The sequence below is a fragment of the Triturus cristatus genome, chromosome 6 (assembly GCF_964204655.1).
Source record: "Triturus cristatus chromosome 6, aTriCri1.1, whole genome shotgun sequence".
Classification (NCBI taxonomy): domain Eukaryota; kingdom Metazoa; phylum Chordata; class Amphibia; order Caudata; family Salamandridae; genus Triturus; species Triturus cristatus.
In genome coordinates, this window is record NC_140589.1 from 1,068,615,507 (window position 1) to 1,068,642,737 (window position 27,231).

The 27,231-nt window shown below is 46.6% G+C and overlaps 1 protein-coding gene across 2 annotated transcripts in view; it reads right to left on the reverse strand.

The window, feature by feature from the left end:
* Window positions 1-27,231, reverse strand: part of URB2 (URB2 ribosome biogenesis homolog) — a 423,522-nt gene that overhangs the window by 154,454 nt on the left and 241,837 nt on the right. For both annotated transcript variants that reach the window (XM_085611919.1, XM_085611920.1), the window contains exons 6-7: window positions 10,988-11,098; window positions 9,623-9,865 (exon numbers count right to left, since the gene is read on the reverse strand). In XM_085611919.1, the coding sequence (XP_085468045.1) occupies window positions 9,623-9,865; window positions 10,988-11,098 (354 nt within the window). The remainder of the gene's footprint in view (window positions 1-9,622; window positions 9,866-10,987; window positions 11,099-27,231) is intronic.

The following is a 27,231-nucleotide window of genomic DNA, read 5'->3' on the forward strand; positions in this document are numbered from 1 at the left end:
ATACACATTGATGTGGGCTTCTCTTCTTCTTTTATTTTCATTTGAATCTCCAAACTTCTTTTATTCATAACATTCTTCCACTCCCAACGCGTTTCGTCGATAGGGATTAACCCATGCGACTTCCTCAGGGCTGGAAGCAATAAATAATATACATTGGAGTATAGAAACTCACTTGTTTCATGTCCAATAGCCCACATTATTTCCATGTGCAAAAGAAAAAACATGCTGTGTGACTTCACACTATTATTATAATCACATAATTGCATATAATTAATATATTAAAAACTTAGACCCATCGATTGAATATCCACTCCAGAAAATCATCCACCATTGTAACAGTGAACACTAAGCACTTTCGTGATGGCACCATTCTCCCAACAGTGAACCACACCAAATATTCATGCCTCTAAATAAAACCAACTGGTACCTTAATCTTGTGTAACTGTCTCCTAAGTTCCAAAAAGTACAAAAAACACCTAGTCAAACACACTGCGGAACACAAGAGGCAAGGCTGGCGAGGATAAACACAAAATTTTCTTAATAATATAACATACCTTAATGCACTTTGATAGCAATATTGTCCTTAATTCCTTCCTAATGGTCTTTTTCTGTTATCCACAATTACCTAAAATGCAAATTATGCTCTAAATGACACTGCACTACAAGATATTATGTCAGTCAGGCCACATGTCTCAAAACGACTGAAGTATAGTCTCACCTGCTTTCATTGAACACTGTTCGTGACCATTAGCGCAATTGTTTTTGCAGTATTCGTCAAATTTGTACATCCAAGTCTCTGAAGTACGGAGACCTATGAATAATGATAATCACCAGATTCTTAGTCAGAATCCTAACAATACTAAACGGCACCCCCCAATGGTCTTTTATAAAACTCTACTCTTACTTACTATTTGCACTGACAACGTCCCCGGATAAGGAACACTCTTCGCGTCTACTCGCTTCGCGTTTCCTACCCCTGTTTATCCACACCAGCAACATAAACGAGGTGACTCCTCCGTAGTTTAAAGAGCGCCATTTTGGATAGGTTTCAATGGTACCGAGTGAAACCAGACACGCATTTTTCGGGCGCCATTTAGGATAGGTTTCAATCATATAAATGAAACCAAAGAGCTACTAACTCTGTCAAATCAGGCCTATCATTTAAATCGAATATATACAGTGATCCACGTAAATATTCGTGGCCATTACTATTTTTAGTTTAACCCCGCCATACCTACAATTTAAGTACCTAAATTCACCATAATCGTATACCATGCGACGGTCTAAACAGTAATGCCTGTCTTAACAAGGCAACTTTAATACATTTCTGGAGTAAATCGTTTTTGTTGTTGTAGCAACAAGTAAATTAAATGTGGTGTTTCTAAACACCAAGTGAAACGACCCAAATTACTCCTGACTATCACACGTTAAGTGACAACTTCCCATTCTTCACTAGTTAAATAAAGCTTATGCATCTTTCTTCTTTAATTCCGTTTTACTAGTCACTAATACAGTATAACATGGACATATGTACCCATGCAGAATTTACTAGGAACTGCATGACACATACAGCTAGAAAATAACTACCAACTCGAGGAAACATCGCAACTCCAACAAACCAACACTAAATCTGCTGATCATTTTTTCTTTTTCACATACTGACCCCTCCATTAATCTTTCATTCGCCTAGGAAATACTGTAACTCACGGTCATAATTAAGACCATCCTCCATGGCCCTCAAGCGCATGATCCATCTTGCCTCATGCCTCCGCAGTGTGAGTTCTCTATTCCCTCCACGCGCTTCCCTCTTAACATGCTCAATACCACAAAATTGAAATGATTTATGTAAACCTTGCGAAGGACAGTTTTGTATATGTTCAGCAATTGGATATCTTTGATCATTGTTCTTTACAGCTCTCCAATGTTCAGCAATCCTGTCTTTAAGAGCCCTTATTGTGCTTCCCACATATATTTGCTTACACGTACAATTAATTACATATACAACAAATTTAGTACTGCAATTAATATTAGTCACAATATCATATACTTGTTTACCATTATACTGAAATTGTTTAGTTTTATCTTTCGCATGTTTACACATCCCACAGTGGCCACATTTAAAAAAAACCTTACTCATTTGGGTAAGCCATTGTTCCTTCTCAGCCTCTCTCGGGTAGCTTGGACTCAAAATTGTACCCAACGTTCTCCCTCTTCTGTATGTGATTTGTGGTTTGTCTGACAGAAATTCCCGTAGGGTCCTATCCGCCTTCAGGATATGCCAGTGCTTGTGCATACTCCTATAGAGAATTGAACTTATAGGATTAAAATCCGTTATCATCCTAATCAAATTAGACTTGTCTTTAGTTTTTGGGGTTTAAGGTGGATGGGGTGAGAACTTGACGACAAGTGAACGTCAAGCACTTAAGATACTAGTAGAAGACCCTATGTTAATTATCAGAAAGGCGGATAAAGGGGGTAACATTGTTATAATGACCAAAACGGATTAGGATCATGAAGTTTACTCCCAATTGGATAAAGTGGATAACTACCAAAAAGTCTCATACAATCCCATGTTCTCTCTGATCTCTAGAATTAATGGATTGTTACAGGATTGGCATTATCAAGGCCTTTTGGATGAAGATGAATTGCTGTATTTAAAAGTGAATCGTCCACGTTATCCTTGTCTATATACTTTGCCAAAGATTCATAAGGACCTCCCTTTTCCACCAGGGAGGCCCATTGTGGCAGGGATAGGTGGTCCAACAGAACGAATTTCACAGTATGTCGACGTGTTCCTACAGCCGATGGTAGTGAATCTGCCATCATATATTAGGGACACGAAGCATATTCTAAACATATTGAGTGATATCACTTGGGAATCAGGAATGAAACTAGTGTCGTTGGATGTTGTATCACTGTATACTAGTATACCCAACGATCTAGGTCTGAAAGCTATTGAATACTTTCTGATGAAAAAACCAGCTAGCCAATGGGGACATACTCAAATGTTATTAACAATGACGGATCTTATATTGTCAAATAATTATTTTCTATTCAATGGGGAATGGTTTAGGCAAACCCAGGGAGTGGCTATGGGTTCAAGATTTTCGCCTGCTTTCGCGAATCTATTCATGGGCTGGATGGAAGAATCAGTGATATGGGGCCCAGCGGGTATACATTGGAATAATGACATCTTATATTGGGGACGATATATAGATGACTGTCTTTTAATATGGACAGGAACAGAAGAAAAACTAAGAGGATTTATTGACTACCTGAATAGCAATACTATGAATATCAAATTTACTTCTTGTGTTAGTTAGACTAATTTGGTATTTTTAGATGTGGAACTGTTTATAGACAATGATAAAATCTGTAGTAGGATGTATCGTAAGCCTACGTCCTGCAACGCTATTTTACATGCGGGCAGTGCGCATCCCAAACATCAGATTAGGGCAATTCCCTATGGAGAAATGTTACGGGCGCGGCGTAATTGTAGTGAGGACAACCAATTTAGGGAATGTATAAAGGATATGGAAAGGAGGTTCACCCAAAGGGGCTATGATAAAAGAGACCTAGAGGTGGCTACACAGAGGGCTCTCAAGATAAAACGCGCATCCACCTTAAACCCCAAAAAAACTAAAGACAAGTCTAATTTGATTAGGATGATAACGGATTTTAATCCTATAAGTTCAATTCTCTATAGGAGTATGCACAAGCACTGGCATATCCTGAAGGCAGATAGGACCCTACGGGAATTTCTGTCAGACAAACCACAAATCACATACAGAAGAGGGAGAACGTTGGGTACAATTTTGAGTCCAAGCTACCCGAGAGAGGCTGAGAAGGAACAATGGCTTACCCAAATGAGTAAGGGTTTTTTTTAAATGTGGCCACTGTGGGATGTGTAAACATGCGAAAGATAAAACTAAACAATTTCAGTATAATGGTAAACAAGTATATGATATTGTGACTAATATTAATTGCAGTACTAAATTTGTTGTATATGTAATTAATTGTACGTGTAAGCAAATATATGTGGGAAGCACAATAAGGGCTCTTAAAGACAGGATTGCTGAACATTGGAGAGCTGTAAAGAACAATGATCAAAGATATCCAATTGCTGAACATATACAAAACTGTCCTTCGCAAGGTTTACATAAATCATTTCAATTTTGTGGTATTGAGCATGTTAAGAGGGAAGCGCGTGGAGGGAATAGAGAACTCGCACTGCGGAGGCATGAGGCAAGATGGATCATGCGCTTGAGGGCCGTGGAGGATGGTCTTAATTATGACCGTGAGTTACAGTATTTCCTAGGCGAATGAAAGATTAATGGAGGGGTCAGTATGTGAAAAAGAAAAAATGATAAGCAGATTTAGTGTTGGTTTGTTGGAGTTGCGATGTTTCCTCGAGTTGGTAGTTATTTTCTAGCTGTATGTGTCATGCAGTTCCTAGTAAATTCTGCATGGGTACATATGTCCATGTTATACTGTATTAGTGACTAGTAAAACGGAATTAAAGAAGAAAGATGCATAAGCTTTATTTAACTAGTGAAGAATGGGAAGTTGTCACTTAACGTGTGATAGTCAGGAGTAATTTGGGTCGTTTCACTTGGTGTTTAGAAACACCACATTTAATTTACTTGTTGCTACAACAACAAAAACGATTTACTCCGGAAATGTATTAAAGTTGCCTTTTTAAGACAGGCATTACTGTTTAGACCGTAGCATGGTATACGATTATGGTGAATTTAGGTACTTAAATTGTAGGTATGGCGGGGTTAAACTAAAAATAGTAATGGCCACGAATATTTACGTGGATCACTGTATATATTCGATTTAAATGATAGGCCTGATTTGACAGAGTTAGTAGCTCTTTGGTTTCATTTATATGATTGAAACCTATCCTAAATGGCGCCCGAAAAATGCGTGTCTGGTTTCACTCGGTACCATTGAAACCTATCCAAAATGGCGCTCTTTAAACTACGGAGGAGTCACCTCGTTTATGTTGCTGGTGTGGATAAACAGGGGTAGGAAACGCGAAGCGAGTAGACGCGAAGAGTGTTCCTTATCCGGGGACGTTGTCAGTGCAAATAGTAAGTAAGAGTAGAGTTTTATAAAAGACCATTGGGGGGTGCCGTTTAGTATTGTTAGGATTCTAACTAAGAATCTGGTGATAATCATTATTCATAGGTCTCCGTACTTCAGAGACTTGGATGTACAAATTTGACGAATACTGCAAAAACAATTGCGCTAATGGTCACGAACAGTGTTCAATGAAAGCAGGTGAGACTATACTTCAGTCGTTTTGAGACATGTGGCCTGACTGACATAATATCTTGTAGTGCAGTGTCATTTAGAGCATAATTTGCATTTTAGGTAATTGTGGATAACAGAAAAAGACCATTAGGAAGGAATTAAGGACAATATTGCTATCAAAGTGCATTAAGGTATGTTATATTATTAAGAAAATTTTGTGTTTATCCTCGCCAGCCTTGCCTCTTGTGTTCCGCAGTGTGTTTGACTAGGTGTTTTTTGTACTTTTTGGAACTTAGGAGACAGTTACACAAGATTAAGGTACCAGTTGGTTTTATTTAGTGGCATGAATATTTGGTGTGGTTCACTGTTGGGAGAAAGGTGCCATCACGAAAGTGCTTAGTGTTCACTGTTACAATGGTGGATGATTTTCTGGAGTGGATATTCAATCGATGGGTCTAAGTTTTTAATATATTAATTATATGCAATTATGTGATTATAATAATAGTGTGAAGTCACACAGCATGTTTTTTCTTTTGCACATGGAAATAATGTGGGCTATTGGACATGAAACAAGTGAGTTTCTATACTCCAATGTATATTATTTATTGCTTCCAGCCCTGAGGAAGTCGCATGGGTTAATCCCTATCGACGAAACGCGTTGGGAGTGGAAGAATGTTATGAATAAAAGAAGTTTGGAGATTCAAATGAAAATAAAAGAAGAAGAGAAGCCCACATCAATGTGTATTTAGTTTTGTGACAGTAACAGGAAACGTTGTTGGTTAATTTGCGAGTGCTTCGACACGAGAAAATACAATCTCTCTTTTGGATTCGCCAAGGGTGTATCTTGGCCCCTTTTCTTTTTAATTTGTATATCAACAATCTGGAGCAGGTCCTCTAGAACTTAAACACTGATTGCCCCCAGGTGGGTGAGTGAAGTCTGCTCTTCCTCTTGTATGCTGATGACGCTATCCTCATGGCAAGGACAGCGAGGGGTTTACAACGCCTGCTGAATTCCTTTGCACAATTTATGAAGGACCTGGACTTGTTGGTTAATCACAGCAAATGACTTGTAATGGAGGTGGGTCTCTGACCAGCCAAGTCCTACACATTTTAGGTAGGGTTTATGCCGATCTTCAAGGCTGACATTTTTAACTACCTGAAGGGTAGTGTTCTACGAGGCCCTGAATTGGCGCCCTCTGACAAGTCGATAGAAGGGGGACCTGGCCAGGGCGATCAAAGCTGCTTTTAATTTTGCCACCAGATTGGGAAGTAGGCCGACTGGGGCATTCATTGCAGATTTATAAAGCTAAATGAATTTCGAAAATTACTTATAGGAGTGAGATTTGGGGTCACACTGAGCAGGATGCACTGCAAATTGTTGAAAATACATTTCTCGGATGGATACTCTGCTTACCACAGAGTATCCCATCGTTTGTTGGGCACGAAGAACTAGGAAGGGCTTTCCTCTCAGAAGTGTTGGCTTTTCGCCCCCTATCATTATGGATGAAAATCTGGAACAAGAAGGAAAACACCCTTATTAAGGACATTTTAAGGGATTGTCTCTCCCTCAATCACGTGAATCGTTTCTGCGGTCTCAAGTACATCGGAAACTGATTCTCTAGCCTAGGAATGCAGATCTATTTGAGAACCCAGAGGAAATTTGTAGTAGGGATATGACTTGGGTGAAGGAGAACTTTTTAAAGAAGCGTATGAGTGCCAGAGAAGAAGTGGAACTAAGGAAGTCTAGTAAACGTAGGTACCTCTTACTGAAAACTGGGCCATCAATCGAACCATATCTCGTATGGTTTAAAAGTAACCATGACCGTGTTTTAATGACCAGATTTTGATGAGATCTTTTTAATTTTCTTCTGGCCCATCCACACAGAGTTTATAGGCAGTGCCTCCCACCCTATGTCTGCAGCGGAAAGTATCCACAGGATATGATGCACTTTTAAATGTTCTGTAGTTTTTATGAGGCTCCTAGAAAGTCTTTTATCAGTCCTTTTCTTAAAAAATCAAATTTTAGCCCGGTTAGACCCGCTTTTATCTTTTTACAACTGCTTTCTAGCTACTCAGTTCTGCATGTTCTTAGCTTTTTAAGGGCTGCCATTAGGCTTAGGTCCAGCTATGATTAACCCTTAGGGCCGGTTACCGGACTCTGTGATAATAGGAATTTGGTTTTAATATGGTTTACGTCCATTATTTTGTATCTTATGAAGTTGTGATGGACGTTTTCACTGTACCTGATATCATTTTTACGATTAATCTTGTATTTTGTGGTGCCCAGATGACTTTTCTTTTCCACAACTCGGACTCTCTTGTTCTTGATATAGTGTTTGTTTTCTTTTTAACCCCGTAATATTGAACCCATGATGGCTATTTTGCACTGTTTTACTATGTATCGGATGAAGATTTTTTAAAGTGTGTTTGTTTGACTTTTATGGTTTTGTTTGCAAAAAACGAATAAGTGTTTATGATGATGATGAAGTCCACATAGTTTTTATTTGGAGATGGTTGAAATTAGGAAGGCACCTACTCATTTAAAAGAAGTTTCAGGAGATTAGTTAATTTTCACCTCAGTCATCCGCCAGCCCAGATTAATTGTAAGTGCTTGAACCCCAAAAGTCTCTTAGCGGGCAGGCTGAGAGTTCTTTTACAGGTATCTCACAGTCTTAATAGAGATATATTTTGCTGCTGCTGCACCGCTTAGCTTCTGCCCCAGCTTCTACCAAGTGCTGAGGCTTTGCCTATAAAAGATGTGGTTGTCTTCATGAAGCAAATGTGCACTAGATGCTTGAGCAGAGAGAAGCCAGAGTCAAAAATGAACTCATCAGAAAAGGGAAAAGAGTGGGCAGGATCCTGCGCCTTGGTCTTTTCTTCAAATAACCTTTTCAAGAAACATTGAAAACCTTCTGTGTTTTACTGTCTGGAAGGTAGACCTTGGTTTTGCTTCTGGTTGTTGGCTTTTAGGAGTGATTGTCACAGTACTGGGGCAAGGCTTCCCTCTATGAGTGACCTTTGCAGCATACATATTGAGGCAGGCAGAGACCTCTGTGGCAGCATTGTGTCCGCAGCCCTTCTTCCGAACATGAGTCAGTTTAACATTTAGATCCTAAAACATCATTGTCACGTTGTTGTGGCAATTTTAGGCGTTGGCACCTAGGGGTGATAACCAAGGGGCTGTCTAGGCCTGTAGTGCCTAAAGTGAATCTGCCACCACAGGTGGCTCCACTTAACCTATTCCTGGCAAAAAGTGTAGTCAAGTTAAGGATACTTTGTCCATTACTACAACTCTTTATGTGGTCTAAGAACAAACGAGATTCCTTATTTGTTATATCATACAGACCTGGTGATGGCTAGCTGAGTCCAATAGTTGGGCCCCATCAACCAATCTCTGCCATGGTACTGCATAAAGATGACCTTTTGACAACAAATTTTGGTAGCAAGGATTCTGGCTGTTGGGACATATTTGGAGAGTCACGTCCATCCCAAAGCCGCTTTTTTTAAATGTATTTTTGAGCCAAGATGGGTAACAATTGATTCATTTAATCTGATGTATCACACCAATGGCATGAAACCCCCAAGGGCAAATATCTAGTTTTGATATTGATGAAAAGGAACATTTGAGTTTCCATTATGAGCCAAGCTAACTACTTGACCAAGATAGAAATATTACGGTGTTGAAGTCCTGGATCTTGCCAATATGACTAATTTGTGCCCTGGTTTCTAGGACTATGTTGTGCCTTAAGTCCAGTGAAAACCTCATTTTGGGTTGTTTTCGTTAAAGTACCCCATATTTCTACTCCAGAGACATGGTCAAAACCTCTCCATCATTTTTCAGGCCTATCGGTGTTTCCATAACAAGGGAGATCAATTCAGTCCTTGCTGTCACAAGTTGTTAAGTTATTGAAGAACTGAGCAGCTGTGATTAAAGTTGCTGCAGTGGCTGGATGCTAATGGTGCTGAAACGAGTATTAAGATATTGACATTACAGCATTTCAAATGTATAGGTTAGGAGATACAACAGTCAAGAAAGTTGAAGACTTTGTAAGTGATGAAGGACTGTGTATGGTAGACATAATTTTTAATACAACACTACATTGACTGTCATACTTATGTGCTTCTAAAATCTCTAGATTTGTACGCTTTTTGCATTTTGGAATGATGTTAAGAAATGAAATCAATAAAGATTTAATTTCAAGATAGTTTGCTAGCCACCTAGAACTGGCTGTAGAAAAACATTTCTTCCTACAAATCAAAGTAGCTCGTCAGAGCAAGACATTCAGAGGCTGAGGAGGCTAAATGTGCTGACAAGTAATCACCTTATGTTGTCCATTTTCTTGCCAACGACTCAGTTTCTCACCTTTGTATGATATTGCAAAATGGAGAAAAGTACTTTGTGACTTCCATGGAAGACTGTGTAGAAGTCGTCTCGATGCAGGCGGTCGAATGACACAGACAGAAGAATGCTGAACGCCAGCGTTACATGGTGTGGACTTTGAAGGATCCCTTCTCCTTTCATTAGCATGTAGGCCACAAGCTCCAAAACGGGCACCACGATTACGGAGACCAGCGGCTGGTTGCGACAGGCCTCCACTGTTAGAAGCTACATGGATAAATAAACAAGTTCTGCATCAATAATTCCCCCTTTATAAAGGCTTGAGAAACAATAAACTTTAAGGTTTACCTTTAACTAAGTCGTTTGATACTGATTGCCCCATATGAAATACCCTCAACACCAAACAAACCCGCCAGCGTTTTCAAAGGGTCAGGATGCGATTTCAAAAACATGTACGTCGATTGCACTTGCTTTTAAAGTTATATTAACTTGTTGGAAAGATAAATCTAAACTATCTTTTTTGTTTTGGTGGAATTTAATATGTGATGAACATAGAATAGCTTCTGTCTCTCATTCCTCAATATTTCAAAAGATTACTTATGTAATATATAGACTTATTATGTTGATGTATTTTATTATTTCCTAGTTCTTTCCTCTCAATAGTTTTTCTTAATGTTACAGTAGTTTTTTTTAAAGCTGTTATTAAGTATATTCTTCCTCTAACTGACTTTGTTAACTTTATATCTTTGTTATTTATTACATCTTTTAACCATAATGTACTGCGGATTTAAAACACAATTTATTATATTAAACTCTGCAAGGCAATCAATGGCACCTAATGCAAGGTCCAAAATGCAGACTTGCATCACACGTCACCGATATATGAAACTGCCATCTGGAAAGTCCCCACCAGCTTTGCGCTGGAATAGAACCCAGAGGCCCTAGGCAGAAACTGAAACAAAAAACACAAAAGACAGCACAGTTCTTCGGTGACCACAGTCAGTTGTCTCAGTAATCTGGCCACGTTTACAACCACAACTTATTATAGTAATACGTTTTTTGCTTTTACTTTTCTGCTGGAAGAATCCATAAGAACTGGACCACTGCACAAGAGATTCACAACAGGGAACACAGCTGGCCATGCACTGGGACAGACATTTAGAGCTGTGCAACAGTTTGATCTGAGACTCAGTTGCCAGTCCTACCACAAAGCAACAAAGCTGTATACAACTAGAGATTAATGTAACGGGACCAAATATACACTACAGATTGAGCAAAAGGTATATCCCGGTCTAGCAATCACACTTCGCTGCTCGTTTAAAGTCCAAACAGGCGCAAATGCAAATTCAGCTCTGAAATTCCAGAATGTTATTTTACAGGCATACTTACACCCAAGCCCGTCATTATTTGGGGAACGGTGGACCAGAACCTCATATCACCATCTCTTGATAACGGACAGCTAAGCATCAGCTTCACTATAGTGACAGCCGAAAGAACTTCCTACAACAAAAGAAAAACATATGAGAAATGAAACTCCACAATACTACGTTTTAAACATGCCACGGTTCTTTGGTAATAGCAAATCTTGTCTTATGCAGATCCTGCAGAACAAGTCATTTACCTTCGGTAACACATTATCTGGTAAAGAGACTATCTAGCTGCACATTCCTTACCTTTGAATTTCCCAGGCATCAGGCAATATCACTCGCGCGCGCCATCGGGTGGCTCTGTACGGCTCTGCGTGACGTCAGTGTAATTTGCGTCGGTTATGATGTTGCGGTCACCTATACAGGTGCCACCCAGGCGCGCGGACTACAGTACTTCTTGTTTTTTCCATGCCAGAAGCGCAGAGCCATGAAGTAACTGACAAAAACGTGCACAAAACTAGGGCCCTGAAAAGGGGAGTCCCTAAGCCCTTATAAAATCAATCAGCAAAGCGGAGAGGCATAGTTGGGCCTGTAAAAAATCTGCACCTAGAACGTGACAACTGGCATCTTGCAGGTCTAAAGTGGTCAACAATTCTGATTTCCTTCAGAGCTGAAGGATTTCCTGCAGGCATTCAAACTTGAACTTTTAGTTTTTGAGGAATGCAGTGAGCTACCACAGATCCAAAATTGGCCTCTAAGCTCTTGTCTTTTTCCTATTAGAAAAAATACGAGAATAGAAACCTGAACTTTTTGGAAAGTTAAGAAAGTCTTTCAGCAAACTCCAAAGCAAGACACTTTTCCAGTAAATCAAGGACCCATCTGTATGTCATGATCAAGTCCCATATGTTTAAGAAAGAGGACATTTTCCCAGACAACTGGACAGTGATTTGTTGGTGACAGGTGCCTGTGCTATGTCAGCATCTCCTTCCAGTATCATGTGACCTAGATTGTATAGTGGTCCTTCGTCTTGGCGGGCGTAGTTCTCAAAAACTGTTGTGGGTGGCCTGTACTGAGGCTGATATTGCAGATGGAATGATTGATGCTATACATAGTAAGGTTGATAACTGCACTGCTGTTATCCTCCTATATAGGATGGCTGCCTGCTATGTATGTTTGGTTATGTTATTTTACATTATCTGTCCAGCGCGCTAATCACCTGAGAGGATATACAGGCACTTGAGCAGGTATGTGGTCCCCAAGATGCTCAACAAAGAGCCAGGTCTTTAGCTTCTTGCGGAACGCAAGATGTGAGGAGGAAACTCTGATGTGTTGAGGAAGGTCGTTCCATGTCATGCAAGCGATGTAGGAGAACAAGCAACCTCCAATTTTGCTTTTGCGGATGCAGGGAGTGTGTGTGACAGTGAGTCTGAGCACGGGTGTCTGGTGTGTTGGTGAAAGTGTATGCGGCTGTTCAGGTATTCTGGTGTTGTGTAAGGCTTTGTATGTGTGAGTGAGAAGCATGAATTGGCAACGCTTGTGAATGGGGAGCCAGTAAATCTTCCTGAGCAGCAGTGTGATGTGGGTGTGGCGTGGAAGGTCAAGTAGTAGCCTTGGGGAGGTGTCCTTGATAATCTGAAGTCTGTGTAGAAGTTGTTTGGAGATTCTGGTGTATAGAGTTGTAGGGATCTCCTTTCTAGTGGCCTATGACTCGGAACAGAAACCAGGCAGTGTCAGGAAGTTGCTACTTGTAGATCGTTTTATTGCGTGTCACACAGGCAAGGAGGTATGATCTGACAAGGGTTGTAGTTACAGAAAAACGGATTGTAGTCTCCACGGAAGTCAACAGTTCACCGCCTGGGACTTGAAGGGGAATAGGCGTCCCTAGAACTTCTTCCTTTCCTTGCAGTGGTTTTGGCCTTCCTCTCTCTTTCTGCGGGGTGTGCTCTCTCTCTCTCTCTCTCGGGAGGTCCAAGAACCGGGGAAGCCAAAAGAAAGAAAAAGAAAGGTACGTCTGGGTTAGGCTCTGAGGTCTATTATAAGGGTTTTGTGCCACCTTCACCGGTTGTTCGTGAGGGAAATGGGGGGGAAAAAGGCTAGGGTAGGAAGGGAGTGATGGTGAGGGATCGGGACTTTGTGCTACCGTCTCCGTGTCTCTATACTCTGGTTCCCCAGCAGCCCCACCAAAAAGAACCCCGCAATGGCACTTGCCTGAGGCCACGACCCATGAAGCGGGCCGCGGCAGTCGAACCCGGGGCGTCCTCTCCTCTTTCTAGGCCGCCGGGCTTGGATGCAGTGCACTCTCTCTCTCTGCTGGGGCCGCGTCCTCCGTGGCTCTCTCCGGGGGTGCCTGCCGTCTCGGATCTCGCTCTCCTCCTGGTTTCGTCCCCGCCGCCTCCGTCTCTCCTTCCGCGCTCGTTGTCCTCCTCCCTCCTGGTCGCCTGTACTTTCGCCGTCTTCTCTCCTCCGCCGGGCTCCTCCTCCACGCTGCTGCTGCCCGTCTTCCTGGTTCCGCTCTCCCCTATTTCAGGTTCCTGACTGCCATCACCACGCCTCCCACGCACCACTAGACCGCGGGCCGTTTCCGGTCTGTGTAATCCATCGTTTGTCGGGCTGTCACACTTCCGCCTTTCCGCGTCCTCCGGCTCCTTACAAGAGTGTTGCCGTAGTCCAGCCTGCTGGGGATGAGTCTGTGCGTGACAGTCCATCTGGTATTCTGTAGGGCCAAAAGCACTATTGTCAGCGATCTGGCTGTTTCTGGATCTGTTTTTATGCCTTGGAGTGCTTCCTCTACGCACTACCCAACAAACTGAAATTCATCATCAACTGGCACATCCAACATTCTACTTTGCACTTCTCATCTAAATGAAGTGCAACACAGCCATCCTTGTCAACTCTAGACGGCTGCTGCCTCAATCTTGTGTTTGGTACATCCATTGGTGCATCTATGACTGCAGCAGATGTTCAATCTCCTTATTTCAGAATACTTGGCACCATAAATTGTTTTTAGTGGTAGGTGTTCCAGAAATGGGGCTAGGCTAGGCCACACCTGTCTGTCAAAGTGACCTAAAACCTCAAAGGCATTTGTATTTCTTGGTCGTCTTTGTGTGGACTGCACTACTCCTGGGACCACTTTAGGATGTCTTATTAAACATGCTGGTGTAGTGTCTGGTGCTTTGTATTGTTTTGTCTAGTCTAAAGACCACTGCCGATACTGTCCATGGATTCTGCATAACCATAAGATCATAATTTAATGTCACCAATAATTAGAATTAACCTTATTGACTTTTTAGGTGCATCTTTAGAGTCATACAGAAAACAGAGTACGTTTTTAACTGGAAGATCTAAATCAAATCACTTCGAGGTTTTTTGAAAATGGCATGAAATCCTGCTATATCATTCGGTGGAGAGACCACAGGCAGTGGCATTGAAGAATCTGGTGATGGAGCTAAATATTAATTCCATTCAGAGGTTCTGGACGATGACGGTCTTGTGTCATCATCGGATGTGAAACTTGTGTGTAAGAGCCAAAGCAGTAGGACATGGTGTTTTTTCCAGGAATATGCCCTGTACAGCAGGCTTAGTCAGTTGAGGAATATCAGTAGCCTTTTGAAGGGTCTGACATGGCGTACCTTGTAGTAGATTTTTATCTGCAATCTGAGATGGTAACCATAGGAGGTTTCATATTCTTAGTGTGATTGCCAAAGAGTTGGTTTTGACTCTTAAACAAAAGATTTCATAACCCCTTGCCTGGTGTGGCTCATCATGCGATTCATCATAGGTGCTGCTGATCATCGTTCTAATCCCAACATTTAACCCTTAAATGACCAGGACTATATGCAGGGCCAAATACCATTAATCTACCGTACCATCAGAAAGAGAGTGACCTGGAAGGCAGATGTTCTGGTATCCTTATAGGAGATCTGCACAGTGACATGACTTCCATTATTACCCTAGTCTCCTGTATAAAAGGTATTGTGGCTGTAAAATTCTCTTCAGCTACAGATGGAGTTAGAGATTTTACAATTGTCGAGGGACGTTTCATTCACAGAGGTGTCGTCAACATATGTCTTGTGTGAGAAGTTGGCCTGATATATGATGTCACTAATTCTAGTGTACACCTTGTATCAGTCCAAACAACCCTTATGGTGATTGGTTGTAAAGTCAACCTTATAGACCAGCTATCCTAGTGGTAGCATGGACAAGAGCAGTCTTGGGCTAAACTCTGAATGGCATGTGAAGCCAGCTGTTATACCATATGTAATCCCTTGAATACCAAATGAAAGGACACCACAACAGATATTTATAAAAAAAGAATGTATTTATTCTAGGCAAACCCTCAGCACGCTTTATGAGATTCGAGGTAAGTACAACACAGTCTTATTTAAGCATACATTAAGTCACACAGGTAAGTAATACAGTTAGGCCCTAGGGGCCACGCAAACCATATACTAAGTAAGTGGTATAAGGACCACTGTCACGAACACAGGATAGGCCTAGGCCTAGGGAATCGCTGGGGCTACACTACACTACCAACAGTTAGGAAGTGGGAGGCCCACGGGATTCAGGCGCAGAGTGGAAACACTCACGCGTAATGCGTAAAAGTCGATAGAATCACTAGCAGTTAGAAATAAGCAGTTTTAGGACAATTCTGGTATAGCTAGAAAGTCGAGACTCGGAAACTAGACCCTAGGATAGTCAATACCCTTGTGAGCACCGAAGTACCCAAGTTACCTAGCCCACGGGCTGCGGGTGCATAGGTGTGAACTTGCGTCGGGTTTCGTCGTGGACTTCTATGGATGCCTGAAGGAAAGTTGCTGACAGGCAGTCAGTGAAGAGAGTCCGGTGGATCCCAAGGTGGGGATCAGGAAGGAAGGAACCTGCAAGCAGAAGGGACAGAGTCTAGGTCACCAGCCGGGAAGGAACCAGGAAGGAACCAGGCGATGTCGTGAAGATGCAGGTGAAGAGGTGAAGCTTGTCGCAGCAGTCACGGGTACCAGGAGACGTCGAGGGCGACCAGGACCAGGAGGTGAGCTGTCCCACGAAGGCTCTTGCTGTCGGCGGCGTCGAAGTCGAGTCAGGACCCAACAAGCCTTGGCAAGCGGAACCCACGCAGGATGGAGGACTTGCTTCTGGTGCAGACCAGGAAGGTCTGGGGTGCTTCACTTTCACAGAGGAGCGGGTGCCAGTCTGGAGGAGCCGGACCAGCAAGATGAAAACAAAGGTTCGTCGTCGCAGAGGGTACTAGCCAGCGGGCCAGCAACCGCACAACACGTCGAGCAACACAGGTGCAGAAGGGCCCCACGCAGAACACGTGAAGTGTGGGGAGCAGATCTTCTGTGCGGATGGTGCTCGGGAATGGGGCTTCTCAATTCCCCAAGCACAGCCTCGAGGAAGCCTCAGAAGTCGCGCTAGTCAGTTACTAGCCACTTTTCCCAAGTCGCCGGTCCCACGTCCCTCGTCGCTTCCACGGGTCTCAGCTTCGCTGGAGATGTGGTTCTGGTTCAGAGGTGTCTGGAAGTCTCGGCACTGGTCAGTCCCTGCAGTCGTCCCTCGTAGGATTCAGTCGCAAAGCAAGCAGCGGTCGCCGGATGGTGCCTGGTTGCCCAGGGTGGTCACTCCTTGGCCACAAGGGAGATTTCTTCAGTCTTCTTCCTGAGGTCGAATGTCGAAGGTCCAGAGTTTCTGTTCAAGTTGCAGATTCAGGTTAATCTAATTTAGCAGGGCCCAACTAGCTACTAATATACTGGGCTATTGGGCTGGGCTACCTGCTAGGTCCCTCCTATGGGTGGGACCCGGAAGGGGAGTGGCTACCCCTTTCCTTTGTCCAGTTTCACGCCAGAGCTGGGGCTGGAGTGCCCCAGCACCGGTTTGAACTGGACTATGCATGGGACACCTTGTGTGCCCCAGGCAGTGTCTCGTTTCATTCAACCCTCCCTGCCCCAATACACTAAATCCTGTCTAGGGTGGTGCTCGCACCTCCCGAGGCAGGAAACCTATTGTCCAAGCCTCCCTCGCTGGAAGGACTCCCAGCAGCAGGAGGTCAGACTTGTGTCTGTGGCAGCAGCATCCATTTTGTGATGCTGGGGCTCTAGTTAACTTTAACCGGGTAAGTAGGTTTCAACATGTCTTCTCCCTCTAGAAGGGAGGGATAATATCCTCATTACCAGAAATGGTATGGGGGTATTATTCCAAAGTGTTAGACACCTTACACGACATGTTTCGATAAAGCCAAATCATAGTTACCATAACCGTTTAAGATTATAAGGCACTTTAAGAGTATATGGTAGGCTATATCATAGAACAGCTATAAGGACATGGTTCCAAAAGCTGCAGACAGGCTCAGCTCATGCTAGAGCACCATCTCACATGTTACCAAGCACTCTGCCACCAGGGTTGTTAAGGCCTGCCATAGGAGTGACTGATAGGTACACATGTGTCTATATATAAGGTAGGTATAGGAATACTACACCTAAGCAAGGGGTGATTACACGACCTTGCCCCAGCTGAGTGATCAGCCAGTTGTTTCATAATGGAAGGCCAGGCCAGGGGTGGCATAATACATGCTGCAGCCCCTGGTAGGCCTAGGGTACACCTATGCCCTGGGTACCTAAGGTACACTGTACAGGGGCCAATAAGGTGATCCTATCCAATTGGGTTATACACCTAAAGTACATAGTATTAGTTTAGAGAGAGAACAGCTGGGCTGTGGGTCTGATTAGCAGGCCCACAGCCACATCTAAGTCGAAAACCAGTGGAGCAAAAGCAAAAAGTGGGGGTGAACATAGAAAGCAGACCCATCTCTCCTACATCTTGTCAACGAAGGAGTCATAGACGGGTGTGTCGTCAACAAAAGAGTAATTGACAAAAGTGTCTCATTGACGAAGAGGTCATAGGTAGTGTATCGTCGACGAAGGTTAAGTGGTAGGAATTTTTAGTAAAGGTGTCAATGTATGCCCCAGCTATGATGTTGTCATCGTTGAAGATTTTTTGGGGTATTGTCTTTAAGGTGTTTTGGCAAAATCACTGTTGTAGATGGAGACTCCAACAGGATTGTCGACAGCTGTTTTTTTCAGGTCGCCAACAACGTATTTGTCGCAGACAAGTGAACCTTTGTCAGCTCAATGAAGGTGATCGGAAAAATGGAGGCAAAAACTGTACATTTTGAGGTTCTGGAGATGGGTGAGTATATGGCTTCCTTGTTGAAGATGGTTCTACTTGAAGCTCAGGCTTCTTCTTCTGACCCACCTCAGGAGTTTCAATGCCCTGTTTGGATCCCTTAATTGCTTACTTTGAGGTAGATGGATCTTCTGCCCCACCTCAGGAGTTTCAATGCCCTGTTTGGATCCCTCAATTGCTTACTTTGAGGTAGATGGATCTTCTGTTGATAAACTGTTTCAGAAACAGTTTTTCGTCTTTTGACTGAGACCTCTTGTGGGGCTTCTTTTATTTATTTTTTTAATTCCAATTTTTTTCATTCTGTTATTTTTATAAACAAAGAAGACAAAACAGAGGCGATGACTAAATGCTGGAATAGCAAGTTACATGGAAGATAAGTAAGCTACATACTTAGAATCCGGTGATGATATATTGGTTCTATAGGAACATGAGCTAAGCAAAAGCATGAGCTCCGCCTCAGAACACAATAAAGGAATAAGAGGTAAAGAAATTAAAGATAGCAAAGAAATTGAAGAAAAAAGACGGACCCTCTTGCCGTTCCTCAACAGGGTGTTATTATATCAGCCAAGTAGAAAAGAAGTTGTGTCGGAGAGTATAACACCTTTTTTTTTATCAGTGTTAGTACAAAGTCATTCATACATGTTCACACATAAATAGGATTACATATTTGGCACATAGAGTGAAGCAAATACTACTGGGGGGGGATGACCTGCTGTCTATGTCTGAGCGCTGACACCGGTCTAAGTCTGATTAGAGGTACTTCTACCCCTGGTATGGGATTATAAGGGGTTTTTTTGTGGGGCTTTTTTAATGCACAAGTTACTACTTGTGTAACGATATATCTGTAAGAGACATTAGTTAGTGATAGATTCCTTACCTTAGAATATCCCCAGGCGTCAGACTGGATCCGGAAAGTTTCGCTTAGCAGTACCCCTGCGCGTCAGTAGGTGGTGTCGTGCGGCTCCGCGTCCGTCACTGGCGTCGTAAGCGCCGAGATGACGCCACGGAGAGTACTTAGGCGCCACCCATGCGCGCTGACGTCAGTTCTGTACACGACTTTCCGCGCAAGGAACGCAGAGCCATGCAAGATACTTACCATGGGTGTAGCAAACTAGGGCCCTAAGAGGGATGACCTTAACCCTAGTAACCAGTTTGCAGAACGGGGAGGATGGGTGGGTAGTAACTTGTGCATCTGAAAGACACGTTCGGGATAGATTCCTTACCTTAGAATAGATACTCCAGCAATACCAACCCCGGTGGTGGGTCTGCGAACAAATCACACCAGAAGGTCACGGAGAACAGAACGGCCAAAGAAGCCGTCGCTCCGGACTTGACTGTCAAGGCATTAATGCTTGGTAAATGTGTGCAGTGAGGCCCACGTAGCTGCCTGACAAATGTCAATGCAAGGGAACGCCGCGTCCCAAGGCAGTAGTGGCTGCAGTTGCCCTGGTAGAATGGGCACACAGCCCCACAGGAGGCTCCTTCTTAGCCAAGGAGTAGCATGCTTTGATGCACAGAACGACCCACCGCGAGACCCACCGCGAGATGGTTCGTTTGTGCACGGCCCAACCTTTTTGGCAACAAAGAGCTGGTCATCCACCCGGAACTGTTGTGTACGCTGCAGATAGAACGTAAGCGCACGTTTTGGGTCCAGACGATGGAGCCTCTCCTCCTCCCTTGAAGGATGTGGAGGTGGAAAGAAGGTGGGCAAAGTGATGGTCTGCCCGATGTGGAAGAGCGTGACAACCTTTGGCAAGAAAGAATGACGGGTCCTTAAAACAACCTTGTCCGGATGATCAGAAAGGAAAGGAGGCTTGGAAGAAAGAGCCTGGAGCTCACTTACTCTTCTGGCTGAGGTGATAGCTACCAGGAAAGCCATCTTGAGAGTGAGAAGACGCAAAGGACAGGTATGAAGGGGCTTGAAAGGAGAGCACATCAGATAGGTCAAAACGAGATTCAAGTCCCATTGAGGCATGATGAACGGCACGGGAGGAAACGTGTGCGTAATGCCTTTAAGGAAACGGTTAACAACCGGAGACTTAAAAAACGGAGAAGGCTGATCAGGAAGCCGGAGAATGGTGGAGATGGCAGAAAGATAACCTTTAAGAGTGCCCAGAGAAGAGCCCTGCCGGGCCAAAGAAAGCAGGAACAGAAGAACTTCCGAAAGAGGGGCCGAAAGGGGGATCCTGTGCACCATGCCACAAACTTGTTCCACCGACAGGCGTATACCATTTTAGTGGAGGGACGCCTGGCTGCCAAGATGACATCAGAGACTTCGGGAGAAGATCAAAAGCTGTCAACTGTCGCCGCTCAATCTCCACGCATGGAGGTGGAGGCTGGACAGGTTCGGGTGGACGACCGTCCCCTGCTGCTGCGACAGAAGAACCTCCCGAAGAGGCAGACGGATCGGGGGATCGATCGCCATGCGGAGTAGCTCGGGATACCAGTATCTCGCACCCAATCCGGAGCCACAAGGAAGACTTGGGCCCGGTCGCGCCGAATCTTCTTCAGCACTCTGGGCAGAAGTGGTACAGGCGGAAAGGCGTACAACAGACCGCAACTCCACTCGCGACGAAAAGCGTCGCTGTGCGAGTGCCGCCTTGGAAATTCCAACACGCAGAACTGCTGACATTGCGCGTTCTCTTCGGTGGCGAATAGATCTAACCAAGACTCTCCCCACTGCTGAAAGAGACCTTGCACCACGTCCGCGTGCAGACGCCATTCGTGATCCATCAAGCACCGGCGGCTGAGTTCGTCCGCCCTGGCGTTCAGAGAACCTGCCAGGTGTTGAACCACCAAGGTAATGCCCTGATGTTCCAGCCATGTCCAGAGGCGCAGAGCCTCTTGACATAGGGTCCAGGACCCCGCCCCGCCCTGTTTGTTGCAATACCACATGGCGGTAGTGTGGTCCGTGAACATCTGCACCACACTTCCCCAGACAGAAGGAAGGAATGCCTTCAGTGCCAGTTGTATTGCCCGAAGCTCCAACAGATTGATATGGAGCCGGGACTCTGCCGGAGACCAGAGTCCTCGGATCTCTGCCTCTCCCAAGTAGCCTCCCCATCCCAGGAGGGACGCATCAGTCACCACTGTGTGCTCCGGTTGGGGAAGGGAGAGGGATCTGCCAACGACCCAATCGCGATTCGTGAGCCACCACTGCAATTGTCGTGCAGTGCCCTCTGAGATCTGGACATGATCGGACAGGTTGCCCTGATGCTGCGCCCACTGGAACTTCAGGTCCCACTGCAGAGCCCGCATATGCCATGTGGCACTAGCAGGATGCAGGGAGCCATCAGGCCCAGGGGCCGGAGGGTCACCCTGACTAAAACCCGGGACAGAGGCTGAAAGGTCGGAATCATAGCCTGAATATCCCAGACTCGCTGCTTGGGAGGATAAACCCGAAATAGCGTCAAATCCAGAACCGCTCCGATGAAGGGGAGCTTCTGAGAGGGACTCAGGTGCGACGTCTGTACGTTGATGGAGAACCCCAGCAAATGCAGGAGGTCGGCCGAAGTCTGAAGGTGGTGGACGACTGCCTGGGGCGAGCCCGCCTTTAACAACCAGTCGTCGAGGTAGGGGGAAGACTGACACCCCAGACCTGCGCAGATAAGCTGCAACCACCGCCATCACTTTCGTGAAAACCCGAGGGGTGCTGGTAAGGCCAAAGAGGAGCACGGCAAATTGAAAATGCTCCTGGCCTACCGTGAACCGCAGGTAACGCCGGCAGGATGGGATTATGAAAATAGGCGTCCTGCAAGTCCAACGCTACCATCCAGTCTCCAGGGTCGAGGGCAGCTAAGACCTGAGCCAGAGTTAGCATCTTGAACTTCTCCTTCCGGAGGAAGCGATTGACGTCCCGGAGGTCCAAGATAGGACACAGACCCCCTTTGTCCTTCTTGGGGACCAGAAAGTAGTGGGAATAACAACCACTCCCTACTTCCGGCCCAGGAACGCACTCGATGGCCCCCTTTGCCAAGAGGGCCATGACTTCCTGTCGGAGAAGAGCCAAGTCACATCCGCCACCTTCCCGGAGAGCTGGAAACATGCCGAGCTGAGCACCCTCCTCAAGAAACCCACCGCGGACCCCACGGACCTGAAGAACTTCCGCCCCATCTCGCTCCTCCCCTTTTCAGCCAAAGTCATCGAGAAGACCGTCAACAGACAACTCTCCGCCTTCCTCGAGACTAACGGTTCCCTCGACCCCTCACAGTCCGGCTTCCGTGCAAACCACAGCACCGAGACCGCCCTAATCGCAGCCACCGACGACATCAGGTCCCTGCTCGACAATGGGGAAACGGCTGCCCTCATCCTCCTTGACCTCTCAGCAGCCTTCGACACCGTATGCCACCGCACCCTGACACAACGCCTCAGCAACGCCGGAATCCAAGGAGCGGCACTGGAGTGGATCATCTCGTTCCTCGCCGGAAGAACCCAGAGGGTCCGCCTCCCCCCGTTCCGATCCGCGGCCACTGAAGTCATCTGCGGCGTCCCGCAAGGATCCTCACTCAGCCCCACCCTCTTCAACATCTACATGAGCCCCCTCGCAGCCATCGCCCGCCAACACAACCTCAACATCATCTCCTACGCCGACGACACCCAACTGATCCTCTCCTTCACAAACGACCCCGCCACCGCCAGAGCCAACCTCCAGGAAGGAATGAGAGACGTCGCAGAATGGATGAAGATCAGCCGTCTGAAACTGAACTCAGACAAGACGGAAGTCCTCATCCTCGGACCATCTCCCTCCGCCTGGGATGACTCCTGGTGGCCCCCTGCCCTAGGCAGCGCACCCAAGCCTACGGACCACGCACGCAACCTGGGCTTCATCCTGGACTCCTCCCTCGCGATGAGCAAGCAAGTCAACGCCGTCTCTTCATCCTGCTTCAACATCCTGCGCCTGCTCCGAAAGATCTTCCGATGGATTCCCACCGAAACCAGGAAGACGGTCACCCAGGCCCTCGTCACCAGCCGCCTGGACTACGGGAACACCCTCTACGCTGGAACTACAGCCAAACTCCAGAAAAGACTCCAGCGCATCCAGAACGCCTCAGCACGACTCATTCTGGACATCCCTCGCCGCAGCCACATCACTGCCCACCTGAAAGACCTTCACTGGCTCCCCGTCAACAAGAGGATCACGTTCAGACTCCTCACCCACGCACACAAGGCTCTCCACGACATGGGCCCGAAGTACCTCAACAGCCGCCTCACTTTCTACACACCCACCCGCCAGCTCCGATCCACCAGCCTCGCCCTCGCTTCCGTCCCACATTTTCGGAAATCCACCGTCGGAGGAAGATCCTTCTCCTACCTGGCAGCGAAGACATGGAACTCCCTCCCCACCCACCTACGGCTGACCCGGGACCATCTCTCCTTCAAGAAACAACTCAAGACCTGGCTGTTCGAGCAGTAGCGACCACCCCCCCCCCCCCCTCAGCGCCTTGAGACCCTTACGGGTGAGTAGCGCGCTTTATAAATTTCACTGATTTGATTTGATCCCCTGACATGCGGTGGCACCGAGGTGGCATGGGAGGAGGGGAGGACTGAAAGGGAAAGGAGTAAACGTGGCAGATTATCTGCAGCACCCATCTGTTTGATGTAATATCGCGCCAGTGAGGGAGGTGGTGGCGGATCCTGCCACCCACCGGCGTGGGGTGCTCCCCTCCGGCGTGGGGTGCTCCCCAAAGCTGAGATTAGGAAGGTTTGGGGGCAGAAGCAGCAGGGGTGGAGGTGGACAGACCCACACGCTGGCTCCCCGACCCGCCCCTGCGAAAACCGCGACCTCGGCCGCGCTGGGGCTGGTTCTGCCCAGGCTTAGGGGACGGGCGCGCCTGACTGCCTCTACCTTGGCCACGAACGGAACGAAAACCAGGAGAGGATGACCTCTTAGTAGAAAGGCCCAAGGACTTGGCCGTAGCCCGCGAATCCTTAAAGCGCTCCAGGGCACTGTCAGCCTTGTCGTCAAACAGGCGGGTGCCATCAAAGGGCATGTCCATCAGGCTTAAACCCAGTCGAACGCAACCAGGCATGACGTCGCAACGCCACAGTTGTAGAAATCGCCCTGCCCAATGAGTCAGCGGTGTCCAACCCACACCGAATGGCGAACTTACCCGCATCCTTACCCTCAGCAATTGCCTGAGAAAGGACAGCCTGCACCTCCTCAGGACACTGAGGCAACACCTGAGCAATGGCATCCCACACCGCGTGGGAGTAGCGGCCCAACAAGCAGGCGGTGTTCACCGACCGCAGCCCTAAGCTGGCCCAAGAGAACAACCGCTTCCCAAACTGGTCCAGCCGTTTAGAGTCCTTATCTGGCGGGCCCATAGGAAAAGCACTCTGTGACGTTGAGGCCTGAATGACCAGGCTCTCAGGCGTAGGGTGAGTAGTCAAAAAGGCGGGGTCACCGGGCGCCGGTCAGTGGCGCCTGGTGACGATCCACCAGGGCCCCCGTGGCCGGCCTCGACCAAGTGCCCAAGAGGACGTCGGTAAGGGCGTCATTGAAGGGAAGCAACGGCTCCGACAAAGCAGATGCCGTCTGGAGCACCTCGGTGAGGAGGTTGGTCTTGAAGGCCACTACGGGGAGGTCAAGATTAAGGGCCTCAGCCGCCCGATGGAGGACCATCGTGTTAGAGGCAGCTTCTTCCATCGTAGGCGGGGGGAAGCGAACCCCGGGTCAGAGGAGACATCTAGGTCGCATGCCTCCTCCAAGCCGTCCACTCAATCCTGCTCTGAGTCACATTGCCGGGCAAGGGGGTCCTCGGACCCTTCCCAGTCTTCGTCCACCTCTGGCGTAGAGGGGGCCGGTTGAGGCGGCAAAGCCGGAGCAGGGACGAACGGCGTCTGTAACCCATGCCGAGAACGGCACCGGCCGGCGTCAGACCAGCGCCGGCTCCAAATGCGGATCCCAGGCCGGAGCAAAATGGTTCTGGAATCGGGGCAAGGGAGGAATAAACGACACCCAGTGTGGCGCCGAGGGCGGCGCCGGAGTCGGCAACGCCACACTTCGTAGTTCCAGTGCCAGAGCCGCTGGCGCAAGATCCTGTGGCGCCGGGACTGGCGCCGGTGGTGGAGCCGCCAGGCCAACAGGATATGGACACGGGACCGCGGGGCCCGAAGGTGCGCCGGTGGGAGCCCGATGCCTAAAAAGGCAGTCCATGGTAGCAAGGGTATGGCGGGTAGGCCGTGGGACTCCCAGGCTCCAGGGGAGCCGCCGGGGCGAAGCCCCTGTCCCCCTCGTCCACCTCTGGGGAGTGACGGAATCCGAAGGCAAAGACTTGGAGCCTGAGGAGCGATGGCTCCGGTCCTGCGAGCGGTCCCGGGAACGGCCCCTGGACCCAGAGCGGGAGCGTGATGAATGCCGGACCTCCAGCAACTTTCTACACCGCTCCCGCAAGGCATTGGGGGCCATGGCTCGACAATCCCGGCAGTCCCAGGAGTCGTGGGCAGTCTCCAGGCAGTAGAGGCAAACATCGTGGGGGTCCGCCACCGACATATTTTGGCAGCAGGCCCCACAGAACTTAACCTCTTCTGTGCCCATGACGAGATGGTCTCGTCATGGAGCACAGTCGCGCTGTGCCCATGACGAGACTATCTCGTCATGACACCCACCCACTAGGGAAACGCCAGGCACAGGAGGGGGAAAAGGCCTGGCAACCAAAGGGTTAAAGCCGGGCACCAGGAGAAAAGAGAGGAGACAAAAAGTCTCAAAATAATAGTCAAAAAGTGACTAAGGTACGTGCTCAATCCGGATCTGCACTTTCTGGCGCGGAAAAAGAAAGAACTGACGTCAGCGTGCATGGGTGGCGCCCAAGTACTCTCTGTGGCGTCATCTTGGCGCTTACGACGCCACTGACGGACGCGGAGTCGCACAACGCCACCTACTGATGCGCAGGGGAACTGCTAAGCGAAACTTTCCGGATCCAGTCAGACGCCTGGGGATATTCTAAGGTAAGGAATCTATCACTAACGTGTCTCTTTCAGATGTATTTGATGACAGGCTTGATTCTTCATCTGAGGGACATTCCACTCCTGATATTTGAAGGTACATCAAGAGCCTTGCTTCCTCATTCTTTGAAGATTTTACAGAAAACTTTCAGCATATCTTTCAGTCTTTAGGCTTGCGAGATGGGTGGAGGAAATACATATAATTCTTATGAGGATCATCTGAATATAGTTTCCTTTTGTCAAAAGAGCCACAGGATCTAAATATACTCTTCTGGCATGATGAACTATGACAGATGTTGAATGCTTTTTTTAAAAAACTCATTATTGTTTATGTCACGCAGAGTTTACAAAGTAAAGCCATTGTTCACATTATATATAATCACGCTGCCAGTATGCACCTAAAAGCCAAGGCACTCGCAGGCAGGTGCTTTTGCGTGGTGGTGCCCCACGTATAATCTTTGCGCTTCCCCAACTTCATCGTCACTTGAAACAAAGTATAGCACTCCCGGGGAAGGGGGGGGGGGGGGGTCGTATCAGCTTGTCTTTATTCAGCAAACAAAACAGACGAGTTTCGGAGATTCCTTTGTCAGTGTCTAATTTCGATCACCACGAGGAGGCATTTAAATTCATTTACGTCACTAATACAACAACATAAATGACGGTGTATCGAGCTTGCTTTACATTTTACATAGCGGCCATCTTGAAACAGTAAACTTTTTCATGTTACATTACTGACCAACAAAATAGAATTAATTCATTGTGATGCTGGATATAATTTCAAGGAATATTACACAAAATAAACAATATACACATATATATTGTATGTACTGTACAAATCTTGTACCCTTTCCACATTGCACAGTATATCGGTGCTGCCTAAAGCACTAATCATGTCTCTGTGCTCTATCTTAATAGCACGAGTGTCCGTGTCAAATCTAATAATTACAGAGGCAAGACATCCTTCTCTATTGAGACACAGACAACTGTCAGGTTCTCGCTCTCATATCTAGCCGTATATCGGCATTATCTTCATGGGATCATATCGTATATTATTATTGACCCCATTATCTGATACTATGATGCTGTGATGATTGCTCCTTAGGTACATATCGCCGTGAATCGGCAGATCCAGAAACTACTCTATTA